The 18,097-nt window shown below is 47.8% G+C and overlaps 1 protein-coding gene across 1 annotated transcript in view; it reads left to right on the top strand.

Annotated features, from left to right (window-relative positions):
* The window catches only part of THSD4 (thrombospondin type 1 domain containing 4), a gene marked incomplete at both ends in the record, with an annotated part of 155,893 nt that overhangs the window by 129,969 nt on the left and 7,827 nt on the right, over window positions 1-18,097 (top strand). Inside the window, 5 exons of the mRNA XM_080929924.1 lie at window positions 359-634; window positions 7,661-7,790; window positions 8,561-8,765; window positions 9,167-9,340; window positions 13,756-13,929. Coding sequence (XP_080786050.1) covers window positions 359-634; window positions 7,661-7,790; window positions 8,561-8,765; window positions 9,167-9,340; window positions 13,756-13,929 — 959 coding nt within the window. The remainder of the gene's footprint in view (window positions 1-358; window positions 635-7,660; window positions 7,791-8,560; window positions 8,766-9,166; window positions 9,341-13,755; window positions 13,930-18,097) is intronic.

Below are 18,097 nucleotides of genomic sequence, written 5' to 3'. Positions count from 1 at the left end.
TTGTGTGCCACATGTGTTACCTGGTACTCCAGAAGGCCAGAAGTGGATGTTGGATTTCCTGGAACCAGAGTCATAGATAGTTGGGAGCCACCATATGGGTCTGGGAATTGAATCTGGGTGTTCTACCAAACCAGTCAGTGCTCTTAACCAATGAGCCCTATCTCCAGCCCCTTATTACTGATTTTTAATAACGTTTTAAATATGCGAGAAATGAGTATTTCCTTTTCTAAAATACCACCGTCATTTCAAATGAGCTCCTGTTGCATCCTGTCCCGTGGTGAAGCACTCTCCTTTTTCATCCTTGTTCAACTCAGTGTGCAAAGGCATCTCACTTCTGGGTGTGTGCTGCCTCTCCTAGGAGAGCCTTTCAACGGGCAGTTGGGAACGGAAGACAGAGGCCAGGAGGACACAGAGAGGGAGAAGAACCAGGAGAAGGAGGAAGACTCCCGTGCCGAGGCCCCTGAGGTATTCACTTCAGAATCCGAGCAGACTTTCCCAGTCAGGCATCCGGAGAGATTCCCTTCCCACCGACCAGACAACCTGGTGCCTCCTGCACCACAGCCCCCAAGGCGAAACCGGGACCACAACTGGAAACAGCTGGGGACAACAGAATGCTCCACCACCTGCGGGAAAGGTAAGCCGTGTGAAAATCCCATGCCAGGCAGATAAGGGAGGGCCCAGCGGATGGTGCGGCCCCTCACCAGTATGAACCACCTACAAGATGGCTTGGTCATGTGACATACTGGGTTAGCGGTTCCCAAGGTAACCCACAGGCCCATCCAGTAGTAAGACTTAAAGATTCAGGAAATCTGTGTTCCCACCCATTTGTCACAGTGGAGGAAAAAGATTTGAGTGAGCAAGGGGACACACGGTTTAAGTCCAGGAAACCAGTTTCCAGGGGTTCCCTTCCAGCAAAGACAACCAACCAGAGGTGCTCACCCAACCTTCGGTGCACAGGTGTTTACAAAAGCATTACCAGGCCTCACACTAGCACCCCAGAGGCCACACTGACACAGTAAACCAGGGCGTCTAGCACACAGAACCACACGGGGCCTTCATGACTCAAGGTCTCAAGCGTAGAAAACACTCAGGCAGAGTCTTACTAGGCCTCAAGATTGTGTCCCAGAAGCTACTCAACAAATACAATTTTAAAAAAGTACAGAGCAAGGCTGTGGGTGTGCACATCTTTAATCCCAGCAGAAGCAGGTGGATTTCTGAGTCTGACGCCAGCCTGGTCTACAGAGTGAGTTTCAGGACAGCCAAGAGAAACCATGTCTCAAAATAAATAAATAAATAAATAAACAGCTAGCATAGATCTAAGCTGAGCTTGCCCTGTGGTCAACAATCAGAGAACAGGCACACACACTTCGGAGTCTAAAAATGGAGAAGTCAGGTTGATAGATGGCTGGTGTGAATGTCATGATCTAAAGGTTTCGGGGAAAAGCAACGTGTCCAGGCTCTCCGCCCTTCACTGCAAGCGTTCATCTTCCTCCCCTCCCTTTAGTACTCTCCTGATGAAAATTTTAATCCCATGTTCATCCAGTGTCCTTGCCCAGTCAGTCAGGATAACCAGAGAAAAGCCCCTCCTCTACCAACTTGAGAAGGGAGCTCGTGTGCCAGAGGCAGCATGCAGCCTCTTTCCAAAAAAATAAAATAAAATAAAATAAAAGGCAGATAGTATAGGACTGAGGAGGAAGGTGGCAGCTCAGTGAACTTAGATAAAATGGCACTTGGATGGGCTCAAAGCACAGCGTGGCTGCAGGTTTATATCAAGGGTGACATGCATGAAGGGGTCCACAGTAGGTCTAGATATAACACACATCCAGGCCCTTCCTTTGGCCAAAGTCAGGAGAGATGGGGAAAGTGGTTTCTGGAAACCCTTGTGTGACTGCTACACCCCGTGGTCTGGAAATTGACTCTGCCTCTGTCGGGGTGACTTACAATCATCCTTGCAAGGAAACACCATGAGCTGTATAGTTAGAATCTTCTTCCTGTAAAGACTGGGGGCATCTTACTCTGTTGTTGCTCTGAAACAGATGTCCTCTGAGGAGATGTTACTATAGTAACAAAAGCCGCACCCCATTCCAAGATTCCTCACACAGGGAAGTCTATGAAACCCACCTGAGACATTGATTTGATGATTAGTTGTTGTTTGGGGTGTTTTGTTTTGTTTCTCTTCAAGAGTCTTGAACCTGGACTGGGGACATGGCTCCGTGTATAAGAGCACTTGCTATGCAAACATGAGGATCTGAGTTCAAATCCCAAAACCCACATAAAAGTTGGACATGGAGCATAAGCCCCTACAGTCTCAGCTCCCTACAGAGAATGGGAGACAGGGATGTGAAAACGCCCAAATTGCCTACCCTGGCCTACACAGCAGGAAACAACAAAGAAAGTCTGTCCTGGGGGCGAGCAGAAAACAAAGAACAGTATGCCAGGTTATCCTCTGACATTTATACCTGTGAACACGGAGCGGGGAGAGGTGGACAGACGGACAGACAGAGAGTCTTGGATCTGAGGATATCTTTTTCAAACAAGCACTGACCTAATGACTTTGGGGACTAGAATTTGAGTCTTTGATTCGTTTTTTATTTGGGGGTGGGGGGATAGGAATGGGTGTGTGGAATTCTTTATGCTCAAAGCTTTGATGGTTCCACAAGGACTGATTCCACCTGGTAATTGGAGAATTAAGTTATTAGTTCTTACTGCGCCCATTTTGCTGTGCTGACTGTGAACCGAGAATGTGGCCTGAAGAGCGACTGAGCCAGCTTCTGCTGTAAGTCTGTGTGGGGAAATGAGATGCCTGGAGACTGTGTCTTCACAGAGCCAGACAGCCAAGCGGTAACTCTGACAAGGGGCCAGGATCATTTTAATAAGATTCCATCCTAGGCATTACAGATAGGCAAAGCATCTCAGCACCGACAAAGGAACCTGAGATCCAAGGGGACTCCTTGCCAACTCTTGTGCCACTGATGAGTTGGTGCGGTGCCCAGAGAGCGCAGAAGAAACTGCCACTGCATGGTTTGCAGTCCAGAGTGATGTGTGTAGAAGATTCTTCCCCGCCCTGTGTAGAAACCGCATGACATTGATTTGTGGATATAGTGAGCTAAGGCCGGAAGAACCTCATCACCCAGGTGGTCATCCAGCAGGCCCCTCTCTGTTTTGTAACAGGCATGATGGGAAAACACTGCAGAATCAAAGTGCCTCCAGCCTTCCCCCCAACTGCCTTCCTCTCCCTCCATTACTGTCCCCAGGCACCTGACTAGCACACTCCTCTTCATATGCCATGTTAGTCCCGTTTCTGTGACAAAAAGATATGACAAGAAACAAAGTTGAGGTTGGACGGGTTGGTTGTGTCTCGGTGTGGGGGTCGATCATGGTAGGAAGTCATGGCGGCAGAAGCTTGGAGCAGCTGCTCGCCTTGCATCCACCTTCAGGAAGAAGAGGGCCATGGATGCTTGTGTTCAGCTCCCTTTCCCCTTGTGATTCAGCCTAGGACAAAGCCTAGGGAATGGAGCTGCCCATAGTTAGGGTGGGTCTTCCCACCTCAGTTAATGGAGAAGTTCCCTCACACACATGTTTAGAGGCTGTTCTCCTAGGTGGGTTCCCAAGGTTACAATATTAACCATCAGATATTCCAAGCCCCAGGGCAGGTGTCTCCTCACTTTGCAGCCCGCCTGGCTCTGCATGTGTCAAATAAGCATCCTCTCCTAGGGACTCACATCACTCCAGGACACATTCCTTAGTTGGCTAGAATGTCTGCTGCATAGCTCAGTGCTCAGTATCATGGTGAGCTCATGATGTTTCTCTGTGTGAGCTCCTCACATGATACATTGATACCACATTTTAAATGTACACAACTATCAGAAAAGACACGAATAGTGTTTATACTTTTATTCTTGCCTTTGCCCATGCTCTGTGAATAGCATAAAAAATATGAATTTGTTTTTCTAAATTAAAAAAAAAAAAAAGTGTGTATGTGCCTACATAAGTTTATGTGCACCACGTGTTTGAAGTTCCCAAAGAGTCCACAAGAGGGCATCAGAGCCCCTAAAACTGGTGGTTGTGAACCACCATGAGCATGGTAGGAGCTGATCTTACGGAGAGATCTGCTGAGCCACCTCTCCAGTCCAAAGAACGTAAATTTGTATGTTCAAATCAAATCACATTTTTCTAAGGCAGCCTTTACCTTTTCACACACACACACACACACACACCAGAATGTGAAGTATGAAACATGAAATGTAACATCCACATGATCCGTTTCAGATATGTAGCCTGTACATATGCATACCCATGTGTGATGCGTGTGCCACACGTGGCATTTCCTGCTCTAGATATCCAAGGTGACTGCCCCATTCTCCTCTTTATCCTCCTGGCTCTGAAGCCAGGAAGTTTCTGAAGGGTGCTTTGAGAGCATGAGCAGATACATTTCCCTCCCCCTCCATGACAGACAGCAGGAGCCGGCAGACACCTCCTTTGCTCCTTCCAGCAAGCGCTTCCAACTGTTGACACTGCGCCACGGTGTTGTCATCTACAAAGTGCCACAGTCATACATTCATAGCCACCTTTGGCCACCTGCAGCCCTTTGGTTACAGGCTGGTCACCCATACAGGTGGTGGCAGCAGACCGGCAGGGCATGGGCTGTGCGATACAGATGCACAGGGCACCTGGGTAAGCTGGTCCTCATCACAGTGACAAGTGTGCCGCACTGTGTGCCCTCCAGCCCAGGTCTCTGCCAGCCTCCTGATGTGGTTCCTGTGTTTCTAAGTCTGGGGTTACTTAATTTTTTATTTTCTCTCTTTCTTTTTTTTTTTTTAGATTACTCTTTTTTAAGATTTATTTATGTTATGTACGTGAGTACACTGTCACTGTCTTCAGACACACTAGAAGAGGGCATCGGACCCTGTTGCAGTTGGTTGTGAGCCACCATGTGGTTGCTGGAAACTGAACTCAGGACCTCTGGAAGAACAGCTCTTGTCCTCTGAGCCATCTCTCCAGCATTTCTCCCCTTTTCCCCAATTTTTTTCTGGACACATCTTTTTTATCTAACTCTTTATAGTGTCTCACAGACTTCAACACCGTCCCCCAATTTCTGCTTTCATTCCCAATGTGCTATGCTCCTGTGTTGACCTTCACGGGAGCCTGGACAGTTGATGTCAGTTCTTCCCACCGCCTGAAGCCCAGCCAGCATCTGTCCCTACGCCCTGTCCTTGCTTGTTAACAGAAGAATCATGGGAGACACGCCAAGTGACAGTCCCCCTTTCTGCAGATACTGAAGCTAACCCACAGAGAGAAACCATTGCAGTCACCAGAGGCAAAAGTTATCAAGCTGATGTTTTCTCAGAACCAGGGAGACAGAGAGCCTCTCATTCCGTCTGTTTGGTACCTTTCCATGGAGCTGGACCATGGACAAAGAGCAGTGCGTGTAAGAGCGGTCAGATGGGAGGAGAGCAAGCGGTGGCCGTCTGCCAGACAACCCCAAGCAAGATCCATCTTCCCAGGCACAGAGCGTTCCTCCGTATCCTGTATCATTTGTGCCGTGTGGATTAGGTTTCCCCTTCTGCGTGCCAAGCAGTTGGGGTACCTTACTTTAGCTTCTCCATCCACAAAGCTCTAAGTGGAAAAGTTAGACTCATGGTCTAGAGGGAAAGGAACCGGCTACCTAAGAACTTTGCCTAATCCTCTAATAGCTGGGTTTCAAGTGCACACTGCAGGCTGTGGGCTGAGTCTTACTCATCTTTGTAACCTAGCACAGCGTCTTAATGTTGGCTGAATTTAATTTTAAAAGTATCTCCTGGAGCCGGAGAGATGGCTCAGCAGTTAAGAACACTGACCGCTCTTCCTGAGGATCCAGGCTCAATTTCCAACACCCCCATGGCTGCTGACAACTGTCTGTCATTCCAATTCCAGGGGACCTGACACTCTCTCCTGGCCTCTGTGGCCACTGCACAAATATGGTGCACAGACATCCATGCAGCCAAAATACCCATACACATAAAAATAAATCAATCTTAAAACTTTAAATAAAAATACATCCTATGGGAGGGACATAGGCATTTTGCTGAACAAAGTTTAATACCGAGTGAGAGGGAAGAGGGTTGGTTTTGGTTTTTTTTTTTTTTTTTTTTTTTTGCTATTAATTTTATTGTCATAACGGCTTTTAACTCAGCAGACAGTTGGATTTAATTGGAACATATTTAATACTGGTCATAAGTTATAGCTACATGTACATACATATTTACTGACCCAGTAATTTCAACAGATGATTATTTCAGACTCAAAACTCTCTCACAAACTGTCATATTTCTTACACAAGCTCCCCCTTGTGTAAGAGTCACACGGGGCCAGCCTGAAGGATCACTGCCCCACATCATGGTGGATGACATTGAGTCACTTACGTTAAAAGTTGTGGCTGAGCCCCAGGCCATCACATCCTCTCGGTCTCTTGAACAGCCGTGTGTCTGTGCGTTCTCGACACCCACTGTGAAGGGGCATCTTCCTCACTAACACGGAGAGTGGCGAATGGGTGTGAACACAAGTGTTTGCCAGGCAGCTCAGCACTCCATTGCTTTAGAGATGACTCAGGCAACAGTAGTAGGGTCCCCTAGGGCCTAGCAGCACCTCGTGGGTTTTAACTGGATTTATAGCACCAGATATGGATTCCCTGTAGGGAGCAGGGACAATGGGAGTGGGAAATGTAAGTAAGCAGAAAGCACCATCTGTGTATATAAAAATCATTAATTAATAATTAATAAATTAGTTAATTAATTAAAATGATTTTTTAAAGAAAAAAGTTAGCCTTCATGGTACAATTAAACTGTAGTGAGTTACAGTTCTTGGGGGAAGGGGGTAGCTTAACCAGTTAGAAGCACAAATCTGCATAGTTTTAAATTAATTACAAAGCTCTTCCTAGGAAGAGTTAGTTGTGTGTTGGCCTTGTTTGTGTGACTTCATAAGGACCTCTAGTAACACTAAAGTTCTGCCAGCAGGTGGCAGCTGAGAGAAAGGCAAAATTGAATTGGGACCTAGAAATTACCCTTAACTGGCTTTTTATAGAAAATAGTTTGTCCTTATTAAGGCAATGAAACTAGTCTGTGTATTCAAAACAGAAACATGAAGCAGTTGCTGCTTTCTAGGAAATTGCTACAAGCTTGGATGGACCTCTGATAGGTGCTGAGGTTGAGGAGGTGAACCAGAACCGGCCCATTCAGGGAAGCTCTGCCTCATGGGAAGCAGGCAGATGCTAAAAACACTGAATCGGGACACTGTTGGATCATGGGAAATGTGTTACAAAGTAGGAAGGTAGTCTTCCATAAGTCTTGAATCCCCTCCCCTTCAATCTCTTATATGCCCCTGGCTAGCAGGCCAGTTCATTCCACATTAGGCTGGTGGACAGCCCTGTTCATGACACACGTACACAGACACACCCAAGCCGGGCCATTTCTCTATTTCCAGCCAGACCCTGCAGGACATTCTCTCACTGACACCCCTACAGAACTTGAGAGAGTTTCTGTTTGTGCCCACTCTATGTTCACCCCATTGACTAGTGAGCGCTTTTGCTGTCTCTGTGTGCACGTGTGTGTTCACAGGCTGCTCATCTTCACCACAGCCCAGCATCCCAGGGTGTGAGCCTCGGGCATCTTCCTTGTCGTTGCAGGATCGCAGTACCCTATCTTCCGCTGTGTGCACAGAAACACACACGAGGAAGTTCCCGACAACCACTGTGACTCCACCATGAAGCCGACCCCAGAAGAGGAACCGTGCAACCTCTTTCCCTGCCCAGCCTTGTAAGAGGCCTCCCTGGTCACCTCTCACCAGGTCCCTTCTGGTTGACAGCCATAAGATCTTAGTGTCAGATACATTTGAATTTTAACCCCATTTAAGTTTGATGTGCAAACGCTGACTGGGATTGTGTGCAGCGTATAGACCCTTAGCAAGCCTGCCTGCCTTTCTAGAGGAACGTGGGATCTGATGGTCTGGAACAAATCAATAAGCTTAGCCAGGAAGCCCATCCAGGAAAGTAGGGGAGGCCTTAGATACGAGAACCAGTAAGGAAGCTGGTACGTGAGCTGAGTATACAGACGGTGCCAAGTTGGCGTGGAGGAGTCAGGAGAGCTTGGGCAATGGGTTATTGAGTGACGAGTGAGACCGCCTTAGATGGATTAGGACAGGTCCTAAAAGGTCAAAGCTTTAAAGAAAACTGTAATTTTTATCCAAATACATGCTGAACGTTTGATCATAATTCATTGACTAATTGCGAGGATTGGCCATAAAATACAGGCAGCCCCTAAGTAGGTTAGCATTATAGGGAAATTAAGCTAATTTGGGGGTGTCATTGAGGGGTTCTGCTTTGATCACTAAATAGAACTCATCTGTGCCTTCTCATCTTCTGTAACTGTAATCTGGGCAGTCAAGTCACGGTAAACAGCATACCCTACCGGCTTTCTCATAATCACAGGACATTTAGACACTGCTCTGGGAAGAGGGCTCCTCCCCTGCCCAGTGTTAACCGATGGTCTCCCCTCTCTGTCCACCCCCAATCCACTCCATGAGTCAGCTGGGACATCGGGGAGTGGTCCGAGTGCAGCAAGACCTGTGGCCTGGGCATGCAGCACCGCCAGGTCCTGTGCCGCCAGGTGTATGCCAACCGCAGCCTGACAGTGCAGCCCTACCGCTGCCAGCACCTGGAGAAGCCAGAAACCACCAGCACCTGTCAGCTCAAGATTTGCAGCGAGTGGCAGATTCGGACCGACTGGACCTCGGTACATGACCTTCCCTCCCCTCCAACACCCACCCTTTCCTACTAGGACCTGTGATTCAGCCTAGTGTGCATGGTCAGTATCCAGTCTCTGGGGGTCCTGTGCCTGCAGATTTTACCTGCCCTATGCCTTCATGCGTTAAGGGAAGGTTAGCAACTACCGTCTGAGCCAGTGCCTTCTAGTGCTGTGCACCCATCCTGGAGATGGAAAGACTGAGGCCCAGAGCAGGCCAGTATGCCATTCAAGAAGTTCCTTAGAGGAACAGTGTAATTTCCCATGATCACTTTCTCCCCTGGGAATTACAGGCATTGCGGTGAACCCAACAACACAGGGGTCCTCTTCACATTATCTGTTGGGGGTTGGGTGACAGTGAGGACACGACACCAAAGCCTGCTGTGTTTTAGTGCTCGGTGCCCTGTGGCGTGGGGCAGCGGACCCGAGACGTGAAGTGTGTGAGCAACATCGGAGACGTGGTGGACGACGAAGAGTGCAACATGAGGCTCAGACCAAACGACATTGAGAACTGTGACATGGGGCCCTGTGCGAAGAGCTGGTTCCTCACGGAATGGAGCGAGAGGGTGAGTGTGCCCCTGGCAGAGACCGGGACGGGGATCAGCCACGTCACAGGATCTCCCTGAGGGACACACTGGGACTCAAAATCCCAGAGTCGATTTCTTCCCCAATGAGACATCAATGGTGTCTACCTTGTCCACCCTGAGAATCCAAAGAGTTTGCTGAGTTCTCTTGCCAAGCACGGGCAAGGGACTGCTGCTGGCGTGTAGGTGATCCCAACACAGTGACACTAGGGGAAATGCATGGCGAGTTCCCCACGGCCGCAGAGGTGGATTCCCACGGCTGTGTGCATCTAAGATGGATCCCCTTTGGTTACTGCCTTAGCCAGTGTCCCACTGCTGTGAAAAGACATGCACCATGACCATGGCAACTCTTATAGAAGACAGCATTTAGTTGGGGGCTGGCCTACGGTTTCAGAGGTTTAGTCTACTGCCATCATGGTCGGGGAGCACGGCAGCACACTGGCAGACACGGTGCTGGAGAGGGTGAGAATTGGATACCCAGATCCAGATCTGCTGGGAGCAGGAGGAAGAGACACCGGGCCTGATAGGAGCATTTGAAACCCCAATTCGCATCCCCAGCAACACACTTCCTCCAAGAGGGCCATGCCTCCTATTCCCTGTTAACTAATTATACTCCCCGTGATCAAACAGTCAGGTATATGAGATGTGGGGGCCATTCCTAATCAAACCACCACAATTGCTACTCTGCCCCCCACCCAGTCTATATTCTCAGGGGCTCCTAGGCTATGTGTAGTTAGAGAAGAATTGTAAACCAGCTGGAATCTTATATGACAGTCCATGCACCACCACCCCCCCCAGCCCTCCTTCTCTGAGAAATGTCAACCCTCCACACACCCAGCTGTGACTGACTCTTACCAACAGGCTCAGCTGATCTGTTAAAGATGGCAGCTGGTTTGCTCTGAGGACCAACAGCTGCCACAATATCTTTGGCAGAAGTTCAGAGACGACTCAGGTTTATAGATTCCTATGAGGACCAAGGGCCTCTGCAGTTAAGGGAGAGGGGGTGTGAAAAAAAATTAGCTTGAGTCTCCTTAGCATTCCAAGATTAGGAGATTTGTTTATTTTATTTACTTGAGTACACTGTCACTGTGTTCAGACACACAAAAAGAGGGCATCAGATTCTATTACAGATGGTTGTGAGCCACTATGCAGTTGCTGGGAATTGAATTTAAGACCTCTGGAAGAGTAGTCAGTGCTTTTAACCACTGAGACATCTCTCTAGCCTGACTCCATAGATTTTGTGCCTGCAATCTAGTAGACATGCACTGAATTGTGGGCACTTGCCCTGCCCTTCAGTAGCTAAAAGCAGGTGACATGCTGTCTGAAATGTCAGAGGCCTGGCCTTTCTCAGGGCTGAGCCTTTAAAGGAAATTCACAGGCAAATACAGCTGGTCCTTACTTGACTGCTTACCATATGCAAGAGAAGCCAACAGTCAGCTGACGTTGTCTGTCAGAGATGGAAACGGGGTTTCTAAGGAAAGCCGGATTCTGAGGAAGCCTAGAAAAAAGAGTCACCCAAGAGGGTGCAGGGGGACAAGCAATGACGATGGAGCTGTGAGTGGTCGAAGTGATGGGTTTTGCATGTATTTACTGTCATTGGGGGGAGACTGTAGGGGCTAAGGAGATGGCCTAGTGGGTGATTGCTGCTCAAGCATGAGGACCTGAGTTCAGATCCCAGCACCCACATAAAAGCCAGGCATGATGGTAGCATCTGGAATATTAGTTCTGGGGGTGGGTGGAGTTCAGTGGTCAGCCAGCCTATCTGAACCTGTGAGTTCCCGGTTCAGTGAGTGATCTTGACTCACAAGGGAAAAAAAAGTTCGAGGTCAGACACTGCGGTGTACACCTTTAATCTCACCATTCAGGAGGGACAGTCAGGTGGATGGATCTCTGTGAGTCCCAGGATACCCTGATCTACACAGTGAGTTTCAGGTGAGCCAGGGTTACATACAAAGACCCATAAAAATGAATAAATAATAAAAATAAGACAGAAAGCAACTGAGGAAGGCACCCAATGTTTAACAGTTATGAAAACCTTGCGCAAGGTGACCCTTGCCAGGGCAAAGCTCAGGAATCCCTTGTGTGTCTGTTTCTGCAGTCCCCAAGTGTGACTGGGATGCTGTCTCTTTTCTGCCCACCTCAGCAGATGTGGCCAGTCTTTCAGGAGCGCATCTAGGGAATGGAGAACAGACATGTGGTTCAGTCCTCTCGATGTGAGGGGTACCATATTTCCCCATTTCTTCTGGCAGGACTCCAAGGTCTGAAAAGTTCCTTTCAAATCTAAATCTGCCATGCTTTTCCCAGCCACTGGAGTAACAGAGAAGCTTCCAGATCCCACCATCCTTGTCCCCTCTCTGGGCCCTCGCTCTATCATTGACCAATTAAGAACATGGGGGATTAATTAATTTATTAAGTACCTAAGTGTAGAAGGCAGAAGATTAAATAAGTTCATTCAGCAGGTGAAACCAATGTAGGGAGAAATATCTGTAGAACTTGAGACAGAATAAATAACATTTGGCTTACTTTTTGAAGATTTGCTTTTATTATTATTATTATCATCATTATTATTATTGTCTGTGTTTGTGTGTGTGGATACCATGTGTATGTAAGGATGCTGTATGTGTAAAAATGCCATGTGCATGTATATGGATGCAATATGTATGTGTGAGGACACCGTGTGTGTGTGTATGTGTGTGTGTGTGTGTGTTGTATAAAGATACCATGTGTATGTGTGTGTGTAAAGATGCTGTGTGTACATGTAAGGATGCATGTATATTTGTGTATGTGTATGGATGTAGAGGGTGTCATATTCCATGACTCTAGAGTTATATGCAGCTGTGATCTGTTCAGTGTGGATCCTGAAACCAAATTTGATTCCTCTGCAAAAGCAGTAGGCACTCAGGTTTTTGTTTGTTTTGTGTGATACAAAGTATCTTTATACAGCCTAGGCTGATGTAGAACTTACTGTTTAGACTATGCGGGCCTCAAATTCACAGAGATCTGCCTCCCAGATGCTAGGATTAATGGTGGGCACCTAATGGTGCTCAGCTAGCAAGCACCAACTAGCACTATGGAGCCCTCTCTCCAACCACCATGACTTTACTTTTTATTCTTCACAAGAGATTTTAAATAACTTGACTTGCACAGCTGTGAACGTCAGACCACAGGAGGCTGGAACAAAAACGTCTACAGCCTGGATTATTCCACTTGCTGTAACAAATGGCTTTTAAACCCAAGGAGTTGACTCATTGTCTCAGAAGCCTCACAATGGTACAAACAGAGCTAAAGTCATAATGACAGCCTGTGACCCTGGGGGAGGGGTCAGGGCCACCCTACAGTCCTCTGACTTCAACCTGTACTTGAACTAACAAAAGATTAACTGGGCAACCGTATATAGATTTGATTTGATGTTAATATTTTATGCAACAAAGGAAGGAGGGAAAGCCCACAGAAGGGGAGCTTGTCTGGAGGGCTCGTGTCCTACTTTAATGAGGAGGAAATATACATGGTGGAGTGACAATGAGAGGGGTGTGGCCCTCAAGGGAAACTAGAGGAGAAGTGAGAGGAGAGGAAAGTTAGTTACTGATCATCTCACAACCAACTCCCCATCTCTAATGGTGAGAGCTTTCTTACTGAGCCCTGCACTGGAGGGACGGATCCCTGGGACTCATAGCTCAGCCAATATGGGTAAATTAGTAACTTTGGTTCAGTGAGAGCCCCTGACCCAAAATTAAGGTAGAGAGCAGTTGAGCAGGGCACTCCAACATGAACTTCAGGCCCCCACCTACACACACACACACACACACACACACACAAGCATATATACATACTTACACACTGTATTTACACACAAAAAAATTAAACAATTTGAAAAGCAAAGGAAGGGAATGGGTAGAGAACCACATGACTTCAAAGGCAGCACAGAGTATGTTAAAGGGGTGTGCAAGGATGCTTCAGAAAGGGCACTGCCCTGAGTCCAGGCCTCAAGCTTCTGGTGTTTTCTGGTGATGGGGAGAATCAGGAAGAGGGAACCATATGCTCTCAAAGTATCTCATGTGGTCATGGGACTGCAGCAACTCTTGACTATCTAGAGTGAGGTACGGGGTAGAATACTGGAATATACGTCTTGAAGAACAGGATAGTCAGGGCCACTTAACACTGAATTGTTTCTAGTTTCCCTGTAGCACATTCATGCATGTGTCCATGAGTAGCTAAAACCCTAGAACACAAAAATACTAGATAAGGAGGAGACTCCCATCCTGGAGTGTGTCCTGTGTGAGAAAAGGTTGTCAACCATTTATAGAAGAGTTGGAGGGACAGTAAGTCCTTGGCATCATTTGGAAGTATCCCCAGAGCCTGCAAGGACCCCGCTAACATTCCTTCCTTCTGTGTCACAGTGCTCAGCGGAGTGTGGGGCTGGAGTGCGGACACGTTCCGTGGTGTGCATGACCAACCATGTCAGCAGCCTGCCATTGGAAGGCTGTGGGAACAACAGGCCAGCGGAGGCTACGCCGTGTGACAATGGGCCCTGCACAGGCAAGGTGGAGTGGTTCGCTGGCAGCTGGAGTCAGGTGCGTAACCAGAGCTGGGTACAACTGTCTGTCCCTGGAAGAGGCAGAGGGGTTAGAGACAGCTTTGAATCTAGCCATGCTACTAGCTACCTCTCGTGACCTGGAAAAGTTGCTGTATTCTTGGTGCCTCCCTCATTCACCCAGTAGGTGCACCCTTCCTATGTGCTCACCTACGCTCAGTGTTCAGCCAGCAAGACTCAGTGTGTGCACCTACTGTGTGCTGGCTTGAGCACCTTGTTCAGCCAAGAAGGTTCAGTGTGCACCTACTGCGTGTTCACTTTAGTACCTTGTTCAGCCATGATTCAGTGTGTGTACCTACTGTGTGTTCGCTTAAGCATGTGAGCTACATCAGTGAACAAAGCAAGTCTCTGTGCCTCCGGGAGTGAACATGAGTGTCCTGACACACGGTAAACGCAGCAGGTGGCTGTATCCTTACAGTTAGCTGGTTTGTTAGGTACTCGGCAATGTCAAAATGCCGTTTAAAAATCTGGAGATGGGGCCGGGCATGGTGGCTCACAACTTTAATCCCATCCCTCAGGAGGCAGAGGCAGAGAGGGAGAGGCAGAGGCAGAAGGTCTCTGAGTTCAAGAAAAGTCTGGTCTACAGAGCAAGTTCCAGGACAGCCAAAGCTACACAGAGAACCCTGTCTTGAAAACCAAAATAAATAGATAAAAACTGGAGATGGGTCCTGAAAGATTGGTCAGTGGATTAAGCATTTGCCGCACAAGCACGGGGGCCTGCATTTAGAGTCCCCAGAAGCCGTGTGAAAGCCCCACAGGGCAGCACACATCTGTAATCCAGTTCGCCTCAGCTGAGAATGAAGATGGAGACAGGAATCCGTGGAGGTTTGCTGGCCAGCCTGGAATACAGCAAGAGAGTGAACAGCAAAAGCCCTGCCTCCAAGTAGGATGTGAAAGTCAATATGCAGACATTCGGCATGCTGCACGTTACCTACGCTCACACACATGTGCACATATACACACATACATCATACACACAGGTATTTATTTGTTTGTTTATATAGGCTTGCATGTACATGTGTATGCCAGAAGAGGGCGTCAGATCCCTTTAGAGATTTAGGTCTTAAGCCACTATGTAGCTGATGGGAATTGAACTCAGGACATGTGGAAGAGAAGCCAGTGGGGATTTTTTTTTTTTTTTTTTTTTTTTTTTTTTTTTTTTTTGGTAGTTTGTTTTTATTGGATATTTTTATTTACATTTCAAATGTTATCCCCTTTCCTGGTTTCCCCTCAATAAACCCTCTATCCTTTCCCCCCTCCTCCAGGTTCTATGAGGGTGCTCACCCACACACTCACCCCCTCCCACCTCCCTGTCCTGACATTCTCCTACACTGCAGCATCAAGCCTTAGAGGACCAAGGGCTTCTCCGCCCACTGATTCCCAACAAGGCCATCCTCTGCTACATATGCAGCTGGAGACATGGGTCTGTCCATGTGTACTCTATGGTTGGTGGTTTAGTCCCTGAGAGCTCTGGTTGGTTGGTATTCTTCTTATGGGGTTGCAAAACCCTTCTTTTCTCCTCCACTGAGGACCCAATTCTCAGTCCAATGGTTAGCCACGAGCATCCGCCTCTGTATTTGTCAGGCTCTGGTAGATCCTCTCAGGAGACAGCTATATCAGGCTCCTGTCAGCATGCAGAGAAGCCAGTGTTCTTAACCGCTGAGCCATCTTACCAGCTCACCACAAATTTTTCAAGCTGGGAGTATATGTTATAAGAAGCAGATAATAAATTAAAGTAACCTATAAATCGATGAGCTGATTTTTCCTTCTTGCTCCAGCATTGAGTTTAAAACCCTGAAGAAAATCTAGAGAGCCATCCCAGTGACTGCCCTGCGCCAGCCCCTACCCCACCCACCCCCACTGCCTGCCTGGATTTGAGTTCTTGGCCCTTTTAGCTCTGGCTCCCAGGGCTGGCTGATTCTCCAAGGCCTTTTGGCTGAAGGTCCTGATTTATACAGTATCCAGACGCTGGCTCTGTAGGAATCTTTTAAAGTAGCTTCAAAGACAGCCCTTGATAAAATTGGCCAGCTTTTCCCTGTAACTGATACAGGCCCTTTAGAAAGCAAGTTGACAGCAGAGGGCAGGAGGCAGGACCCACCGTTTGTCCATCCTCAGTCACCCACCATGTGGGTCCGTTTAAAGTAATCATCAGCTGGGCATGGTGATGCTGCCTGCCCTTAGTCCTGACACTCTGAGGCAGAGGCAGTAGATCTCTGTGAGTTCAAGCACAGCCTGGCTTGCGTTCCAGAGGAGCCGTCATGAGAACTTGCCTCAAAATAAAATTTTTAAAAAACAATTATTCAAAGGGGGGAATTAAAGAATTCTTCAAGAAGAATGCTCCTGACCTCAGGATAGTATCATGTGTCCTTAGCCAGTAAAATATCACATATCTACATATGATGTTGTCACAAAAATATATAAACAGCAACACCGACAAAGACAATCATTAGACTTGTATCCAAAGTGCACATAAAGCAATAGCCTGACACAGAGTATAAAAATGCACAGCCTGGGGCTGGAGGGGCGTTTGAACTGCTGAAGACCTGAGTCCAGTTCCTCATACACACACATGGGGGATCACAACCATCCTTAACTCCAGTTCCAGGGGATCCAATACCCTCTTCTGGTTCTGTGGGTTCATACTACACACACGCAGGTAAATCCCACACACACATTTTATATATGTGTGTGCAAGTGTGTGTGGGTATGTGTGTGTCAGTATATTCATATCCCTGCAAGAGTGCTTTCCGTTGGTGATTTGCCTAACATGCATGGAGCCCCAGGTTCAATCCTCAGCACTAATAAAATCGGGCACGTTGTACATGCCTGTAATTCCAGAACTTGGAAGGTAGAGTCAGAAAGAGCCAAAGTTCAAGATCTGTTGAAAAATACGTATGCATTTCATAATCTAATGAACTGTTTTTATGTAGACTCTATGAGGAAATTTTTTTTCTTAGACTTCTAATATTTTGATTGATAAAATCTGTAAAAATCCAAAAGACTCGGAGTGATGGTTTGTAGTATTTCCTGGGCTGCTCTCATGAGCATCCCTGTGGACCCTGACAGAACTGAATCCAGCTCCAATCTCAGGGGATTCCTGACCCAGTGAGCTAACTTCACCTCCCTGAGTCTGTTTCCTTGTCTCAGTCACAGAGGCTAATGCCAGCCTCCCTGGGCTGCCAGGAGGTATCTTTGCTTTCCCGCTGTTATAATAAAACACTTTGACTAAAACCAAACTGGGGACAAGAGGGTCCATTTCATCCAATGCTTTTCTAAGCCACAGTCCATAGTGGGAGGAAGTCAGGGCAGGAATTCAAGCAAGGCACTTCAGAAGGACCCTGCTTACTGGCTGCCTCAGGCTCACAGTACCTTTCCTTTCTTACATAGCCCAGGCTTACCTGCCCAGGGAATGGTGCCACCCACAGTGGACTGGGTCCTCCTACATCAATTAACACTCAAGAAAACCCAAGTGTTAAACACAGGCCAATATGATGGAGGCCATTCCTTAACTGAAGATCCCTCTTCTCAACTGTGTCAAGTTGACAGCCAAGGTTGGCCATCACAGAGGGCTTTGTAGGAAACAGGTCATGTGGGGATGTCACCCATGGCTGGCCGTGGGAAGCACTTAGTGAAAATCAGAACTCCTCTCTCTGTGTCTGCTCTGTGTTTATTAATTGTTTTGCCTGGCAGCTGTGGCATGCCTGTGCCCCTGGCCACGTGTCATAGAGCTGCATTATGGCCCACATTCCCACAGCAGACATGGAGCCATGAACTGGGCGGGAACAGTTGTGGCAGCCGTGGGATTGGCAGCTCAGCAGCTACAGAAAAGACAGAGGGTACCCCAAGTGGTGTGGCTACTGTCACTCCCGCAAACACTACCGCCTCTGCCCCCACCCACAGGTTGCTGTCCCCCACAGACAAAAATGGATGTATCTTTGGAGTGTCACGCCATGCCCTTGAGAATCCACTGAGATCCAGGACCTGGCCCATCTTCTCTGAGCCTTGGTGCAGTCCCACAGACATGGCTGCAGCAGGGACCAGATATCAATTGCACCAAGACATTGTCTCGGCCCCTCATACAGGCCGATGTTTGCGTCTCCTCCTTATTTTCTTAGACAAGTTCTCCCTAAGTCTGGAGCTCACTAGTT

Source organism: Micromys minutus, assembly GCF_963924665.1.
Source record: "Micromys minutus genome assembly, chromosome: 16".
NCBI classification, from domain to species: Eukaryota; Metazoa; Chordata; class Mammalia; order Rodentia; family Muridae; genus Micromys; species Micromys minutus.
Note: the sequence above shows the minus strand (reverse complement) of the source record. Positions and strands in the feature narration are given on the sequence as shown.